The sequence below is a fragment of the Protobothrops mucrosquamatus genome, unplaced genomic scaffold (assembly GCF_001527695.2).
Source record: "Protobothrops mucrosquamatus isolate PMUCROS unplaced genomic scaffold, P.Mucros_1.0 scaffold1156, whole genome shotgun sequence".
Lineage (NCBI taxonomy): Eukaryota > Metazoa > Chordata > Lepidosauria > Squamata > Viperidae > Protobothrops > Protobothrops mucrosquamatus.
In genome coordinates, this window is record NW_015387371.1 from 258,290 (window position 1) to 266,415 (window position 8,126).

The following is an 8,126-nucleotide window of genomic DNA, read 5'->3' on the forward strand; positions in this document are numbered from 1 at the left end:
TTATCGAACTTATTCAGTTCTTACCTAGAATATTTTACACAATTGTTTATTATTCCGTTTTTTATTATTATTATTTTTAAAAAACCTCAACAATCCTAATTAATCCATCTCCAGTAATACTATCCAGTTTTATACCTCCCACAGAGGGAGGAGGAAGCCATCCAAGAATAAATCTGGAGCAAGAGAAAGTTAATAGCAGTGTGGGTAGTAGATAAAGGTGTATATAAAGTTGTCTGCAACATTTAACAGAATGAAGAGGTAGAGACATTTCAACTTTCCACAGGGGAAAAAAGCAAAAGGCCCAGGAGTTAGTGGAACAGCATCCCTCAGTGCTTCCAGCCAGGATGCCCCCTCAATCAGGAGCCAGTGCAGGGAAGCCAGAGATTGAGTCAGGGGTCCCACGGCTCTTCACCTGGGAGGAGGTGGGGCTCCGCACAGGCAATGGAGGCTTGAAGGAAGAGAGATGGCTGGTAATCAACCGAAAAGTCTATGATGTCAGTCAGTTCTATTTGCAGCATCCAGGTGGGCCTCGCCTCATCAGACACTATTCTGGACAAGATGCCACGGTGAGTCCTTGCTGAGGGGAAAGAGGGTTGGAATGACCTGAAGGCTGCCACAAAACACTTGCTTTGTATGCACACATTTCAGGTTGAGGCTTCCTCAGTCTTTCTCCAAGGGTCTCGAATAGCAGAATGAGGGGGAAAAATCTCTTGTCAGAAGCCATAGGGAATTCTGGCATTACAGAATATCATTCTGGATTAGACAGTCCAATGCTTTGACACAATGTAAGACGCTCCAGGTGGTGGTTGTATTGCTTGGCAATTCTGTAGTATCTGAAGAAAATTTAGAAGTGTTATTGGGAAAAGGACAGAGCAGGGGCCTGGCAGCTGATCCCCAGACATAGAAGTTACTTTGATTTGCCGACTTTCTGTTTTCCAGTTTGGGGTCAATGCTTGCCTGCACTTCAGCTACTTAACTTTATTGACTTCTAGACAATGTGAACAAAATACAATTTAGGTTTGAAGACCTGCTCAGAAGGTGTTTTGCATGGACATGGACACAGCTTATATTTTGCCTAAGCAAAATTCAGTCAGGAAGACTTTCTCAATGAAAATATATGAGTAATATTGGTAGCAGAGAAGTGCGTGCTCTACCAAGGATTGTTGGATTTTAGGATTTTTTAGTAAATACACTGTGGACTGAATTCTATGTAAGTTTAGAATCTGTAGACTCTATTGTACATTTCAACAATAGTTTATAGACCCAGAACTTATTTATAAAATTTATTTTGATTAAATGTTTAAATGCACACTCACATATGTATACACGCATATACATGTATATCTAAGCCTATGTCATTATTGCTTCAGTGCATAAATATATATAAATATAAGCTAAATAAAAAATTCCCAGGTCAGAGATGGACTTTTTTAAATTTACCTGTTGTAATTTGCATATACAAGGATCAATAGCTGAGGCTCAAAAACATCTGTGTTCTTGCACATTTATCAGGGCTTTCAATCTTGGAAGCATCTGCAGCAGGTAAAAAAGGGATCACTCTTTTTAGAAACAGACTGTAACGTCTAGACATATCTGATAAATACCTAATATATTCTGCCCTCAGATTAACCTCTCACTGAAGGTTCTCTTGACATTAAACCACCCATTATGGGACATTCAGGCATTGTTATGATCAAAACATCTATCTTGCATTAAATAATAATGTTTTTGCTATATGAAAGAGAATTATGCTGAAGGGAAGAATCATATGTAGCCATTCTATGAATGTGAATACCTTCTTCAAGGATGAATCTGGGAATTTATGTGCATAGGATGTAGCAATGGGGAGGAAAGGAAATGGGAAAGGAAAGGGGAAAATTGGGGAAATAGCAGATGAGGATTCCTTGAAGCAGGTTACCTACTGTAATCATGATGGGTTAAAACCCCACTGTCTTTGTTAAGGTCTTCTGAGATAGCCTGGTACTTCTTGATATATGTAAATTCAGCTGTCTTATATTCTTTTCTGCTGGTGAAGGTTTTTGTGAATCTGTACTTCAATATAGACTGTGCCTACAGTCTATATATTCTGTATATTCTGTGCCTACAGTCTATATATTCTATATACAGTATATTCTGAATGGAAACTGGAAGCATGTAGGTATGAATGGTGATTTATAAGCTTCCTGGTGTTTATGTGTCCATTATGTAGTTTATGCTTCTATGATGTGTCTATTATTAGAAAAGTGGACTTGTTGTGGAATACATCAAGGCTTAGGTTGATAATGGGATTGAAGTATTGGAAGCGTTGAAGTCCTGATTGAATTTAATGAGGGACTGTTTTCTTGGGTACAGATCATGAAAATGTCATCAATAAATTTCATATAAATTCAGGAGTTAAGAGTTGAGAACATTTGAAATCTTCCATGAACATATTGCGGAGTGATCTATGTGCACATAAGTGTGCCATTCGTATGCAGATATATCTGTTACCAGTGTAAAAACAGTGATGAATGAAAGTCATGAAATCTGGTGGTAAACTGAGCTGGGTTGTCGTTGGTTATTATTTTCTTGATAATTTGAAGTCCATGCTTGTCCATGCTTTCAGGGATGTTGTCAGTGGATTTCAAATTTGTTAGGGAGTATGTAGTCTCTCTTGTATAGCTGAGATGGGAGCACTGGTAGCATAAGGCTCCCAAAACACAGACTTTTAGATGTAATGTTTCCAATGTTTGGAACATGGGACAGGATTGCCTGTTTATGTATTTTGGGTAGAAGGTAAAAGATGCCTGATCAGGGTTTCTGCAATGTCTGCACATAGATTCAATCTTGTATGTCCTTAGGAAATTCTTTCATGTGACTTCGCAGTTCATTCTGATAACTGTTACAGGGTTGCCTTTTAGCTTCATGAACTTAATAAGCCACATTCATAATGACAACTATCCCTCCTTTATCAGATTGTTTAATTACAAAAGCATTATCATTATTAAAGCCTTAGATGGCATTTTATTTTTCTCTGCTGAGAGTATTGTGCAACTGCAGGTTGTGTGCTAGTTATGGCCTTTCCTGGACCTACAATCCCTACTCGTGGTCACTCATGGCCTATCTCCTCCCGTCTTGACTATCACAATGTGCTATACATGGAGCTGCCCTTGAAAAGCCTCCGGAAGCTCCGGTTGGTTCAAAATGCAATAGCCCACATGGTTTTGTGCAGACCACAGTGTACACATATGTCACCTCTCCTGTAGGAGTTGGATTGGTTGCCAATTTGCTTCTGGGTGCAATTGAAGGTGCTGCTTGTCACCTTAAAAGCCCTCCATGACTTGGGACCAGGTTATCTGAGGGACCGTCTCTTGCCGGTCACATCCAGCCAACCCACTAAGTGGGGGGGGGGAAGGAATATTGCATATCCGATCCCCTAAGGAGGTACATCTGGTGGGACCCAAAAGAAGGGAACAGTTAGTTCAGATGCAGCTTGGTATGTAGCTCCATCTTCCTTTTAGCTGGATGAGCTTGGGGTAGCATCTTGAGGAAGTACAGTCTCTACTTTTAATTCCCCAAGCTTCTCCCTACTCATCCCTTTTCCCTACAGTTCATGGCAATCTGTCACCACATAACAGCGAAGCACAGGAAGTATAAGGTGGCAGCTGACTTTCTGCCCTTCTTGAAATAAGGCATTAGGCTTGGAAATTAAAAGAGAATGAGTAAGGTTAATTAATTAGTGTTGCTTATCAGGATATTGGTCATGGAATTTATGTAAAAGCTTTGGCGCTCAGACATGTTGGGCAGTTTCCCATTCAGCTTCAGAGGAGGGGAAATGATTCCATTGACTAAGACATTGTAGTCCAAAATGTTCTTTACTTTGAAATGTTGTTCACCATCAATGAGATTGGGAGGAGGAGGGGCTTCTGTAGGTGGTTGTAAGGGAGAGATTTTGGCTGGTTTAAGAAGACTACAGTGGAAAACAGAGTGTATCCTTCTAAGGTTGTTTGGTAACTTAAGTTCAACCATCGTTGCTACAAAGTCTCTGCCGGTTGCAACTCGGAAAGGGGCAAAGCCAGTGCTGCCATGTACTCCATTGCTATATGCTACTTCTGCAAATGGGAGTAGGTCAGTCCCATTTTCTTGCTGATAACTGACATAACATCTTAGGTACTGCTCCATTGGCATGTTCACAGGCCCCGTTAGTCTGAGGATGATGTGAGGACTAAATCCTTCGGTTGTCCCTAGTAATTTCAAAAACTCTTGCCAGAATTGGAGGTGAATTGCACCCCTCAATCAGAGATAATCCTCTAAGAGGAATGACCTTGAGGGAATGTCTTGAGGAGATACAGTCTCAATTCCCCAAGCATCCCCCTCCTCGTCCTCTACAGTTCATGGCAGTCTGTCACCAGATAACAGTGAAACACAGCAGGTATAAGGTGACAGTTGACAGGGGAGGCTTTTGTTTTTTTTATTTTTATTTTTTCTATATATTATGTTTTTATTGTTTGCAAGCTTCCTAGAGTCACTACGAGCATGTAAACAGCTATATAAATTTTGTAAATAAATAAATAAATTGTGTAAGGAGCTTTGCAGTGGAAGATGATCCTTATTTTCATTTCAGGTAAACTACAAAAACACAGCTTCAGTCCTCAAAATAATCAAGGTCATAGAGTTGGCCTCCTCGATAGTCATTTGGGAAGCATCACCTACAGTGCACTTTTCATTATTTCCAAAAAGAACAGCTAGCCATGTTAACCTTATTTTTAAACCTTATTTAGGATGCCTTTGCAGCTTTCCACAAAGATGAGGATCTGGTAAAGAAATATTTGAATTCCCTCCTAATTGGAGAGCTTGCCCCAGATCAACCGTGCTGTGAGCCCACCAAAAATGTGAGTATTGGGTGATCTCAGCTGTTGGATTTCTTTGGCAGAAACTTTATGGTAGATACTTAGGCACACATGTGTATGTGTATGTGTATGTATATATCCCCATCGCACTAATCCCTCTCACGGCAAACAACATTATACAAAATGCAGAAGTGTAACATTAAACCAATTAAATGAAAGATATAAGGTTAAAAAAAAAGGAAAAATACAGCTAAATCTAGGTTACATCTATACTATCCACTTTATCTCTTCATATTTTTCTATAGAAAGTGAATGGCTACCACAAATGTGATAGACAGACAAGAAATATTCTTACAAACTGTAATTGTTTCATCTCTTTTTACCATCTCATTCATTGTCTATTGCACTTTTAACTTCTTCTCTCTCTTTTTCTCTTTCCAGTCACAACTTTCTCAGTCTTCCCCTTGACCCATTCACCAATTATTAATTTGTGTTGCAGTTGGATCCTCATTCATTCTTTTTCACTGATCAAACCACCTCAATGTATTTATTTCATACAGTCACTCATTTTTGTATTTAATAACCTTCACTTAGGATCTTTTAACCCTATCTCCTTCTTTTACTACTTCTTCAGTACCTCATTCTCACTGCATTACATTTACTTGTATGTTTCTCATGATATAGCAAATTTCCAGTTAAGCAGATTTGCAGAAGAATGCTCTTATGTGCAGATAATCTGACTTCTTTTTAACAAACATTTATTATTTGCAACACACCACATACTACCCACTGCATTCCTATCAGCCATTGGACAGCCTAACATTTCTCCACCCCAGTTTCCTATATTTAATAAACATTCTATCAAAGGACACAAATTCATGTACTTTCTCTAATTTTTCAGAATTTAAATGCAATCCTTCATTCCATTTTCTCTCTCAAACAAAATTATCTTAATCTTTGGTATTACTACTGCAGAAGTAGTAATTTATTTATTTACAGCATTAAATGGTAGAACCTTGAATATATGATTGTTATGAAGCTCCAGAACATTATAAAAGCAAGCTGATATCTACTCAAGCTACATTTCTATCTGGCTCAACAGCATATCTGACAGGAACGTAAGGCAACAAAGTCAGAAATAGTGCATATCCAACACTTTCAATACTGCACTCAGAAAACAATCATGTGCTTTCATATACCCAGTTCAAGCAATGATTGCACACTTTACATCCTCAGTCATCTGACCCTACCAAGTCCCCTGGTGAGGGACTTGGTACCCAATCACTGACAAAAACTTTGCCTCTATCAGTAATAAAGTGGTTTGCTGGTAAAGGATTCTTCTGATTTGATTTCTCATTCACTTGGCACCTGTTCATCATCAGTTATCTCACTCAAATTGAGCACAATTAATTGGAGAATGTCACGCTCAAGCCCAGAGATGAGACACTGAGATCCAAGCAAGTCCAATCCTTTATTTATTTACATGTAATAGATAGAATCTTGTTCTATCTTTCTAAACTACTTGATATATCCTGAGAAATTCTATCTAGAGTATAGTTTCACTTTTCCCCTCCCCCTCAGCTCTGGACTGTGTTGTCTCTTGATCTGGGTCTCTGTCTGGGAAAGTTCTCAGTTGGCAAAATTCTTCCTCTCTGCTGTTGCAGGTGCACATTCCACTAGAGAAAGAGAATTGCTTTAGGTGTATTCCTCAAAGCACAAGGGCCAAGGCAATGGAGGAGGAGATCTTCAGCTTCTCTAGAGGTTACACGTGTTATGGCCCAGAGTGGTGAGAAGCATGGGGCAAAAAGGAGTCTATTGTTGAAAATCTAGGATTAGTATCTGTGCTTGTACTGAAAGAGAGCTTTTTAAAGAAGCCAGGGAATCCCTATTACAGATTTTTACTATTGCTGCTATATTATTAACTCCAAATATTGATGGCTTGGTTCTTTGTTTTAAGATCTGGATGTCCTGCTTAGTGTAAAGACAGAAGTGCCATGGGATGCATTTTCCACATGAAACAATGACTTAGTCAATGACCCTAGATCATAATTTCTGGTCATCAAGTCGCATCATTGAAATAAATCTTTGGGTATTAACTCCATTCCCTTTATTATTTTGTTGAAAGGAGAATACATAGTCATTTTTAAAAACACTCTAGTTGCCATTGCTGAGGAGATATGATTGAGAAGATATGATGCCCCTCATGTGAGAATCCAAAAACCTCTGGTTGTGGAATCAAGATGATAGAATAGATCATCATTTAGTTATACTTTGCCTTTATATCATGCACTTTCTTTGAACCTCCAGATGTCATAAATGGGGGTCTCCTTAATTTATCCCAGCAAGTCTGTGTTACAGCTTGCTCTGAGAAAGAACAACTGGTCCTAAGTCACCCAATAAGATATATGGTCAAATGGTTCATCCTAGTGCAAATCCAACCTTAAGTTTAATACATAAGACTCAATATTGGCTTTTGGTCTAATCTACCGAAAGGGTTTTTATGTTCTGAAGCAAGTAAAAAAACCTGTCATCATTTCTTGTAGGAAATGCTGGTAAAGGATTTTCATGAACTGCGTGCAACAGTGGAGAAGATGGGGCTCTTGAAGTCAAGATTCAGCTTTTTTGTTTTCATGTTTCTGCATGCTTTCCTACTGGACATTACATCTTGGTTTACTATCTGGTATTTTGGAAAATCCTGGATGCCTTTCCTTCTTGGAGTAGCAATTTTCACCATTGGACAGGTAACCTCTTTGCATAGTAGAACATAGCAGAGTTGTAAAACAGTCTCCAACACATTTAGAACAATTTAATTGTTTTAGTAATTTAACATCTTGTATACTAGATTTTATCTAGATTTTTAATTCTTTCAGCTGTTGAACCTGAATGTAATAATACAACTACACACATATTAAGAAAGCTGCTATTCCTATTGCTTCAGATTAAGAAAAGTGTCTGAGCAAATTACATTGCAGAATATGAACGATATTGCTTCATCTTTTTTGTCTGCTGAAATTAAAATGTTTGGAAGGAAGGCACACTTCTCCAAGATAATAATATTTGCTGACAGCATACAGCATATAAAGTATTATGTAGTTGTGTATTTAATTTAATAATTTAATTTAATTTAATAATTTAATTTATATACCGCCCTTCTCCCGTAGGACTCAGGGCGGTGCACAGCATATTAAAACAGACAAACAAAATACATCAAAGAACAAAAAACCCCCATAAAACCAAATTAAAAGCCAAATATTCGAAGCTGTGTGTCAATTAAAATTTTCTTAAAATCATCCCTAC

The 8,126-nt window shown here is 38.2% G+C and overlaps 1 protein-coding gene across 1 annotated transcript in view; it reads left to right on the top strand.

Annotated features, from left to right (window-relative positions):
* The first annotated feature begins 333 nt into the window (after positions 1 to 333).
* LOC107291628 (acyl-CoA (8-3)-desaturase-like) overlaps positions 334 to 8,126 on the top strand; it is a 20,810-nt gene continuing 13,017 nt past the window's right edge. Inside the window, exons 1-3 of the mRNA XM_015820648.1 lie at positions 334 to 566; positions 4,761 to 4,871; positions 7,373 to 7,570. Coding sequence (XP_015676134.1) covers positions 345 to 566; positions 4,761 to 4,871; positions 7,373 to 7,570 — 531 coding nt within the window. The 5' untranslated portion in view covers positions 334 to 344. The remainder of the gene's footprint in view (positions 567 to 4,760; positions 4,872 to 7,372; positions 7,571 to 8,126) is intronic.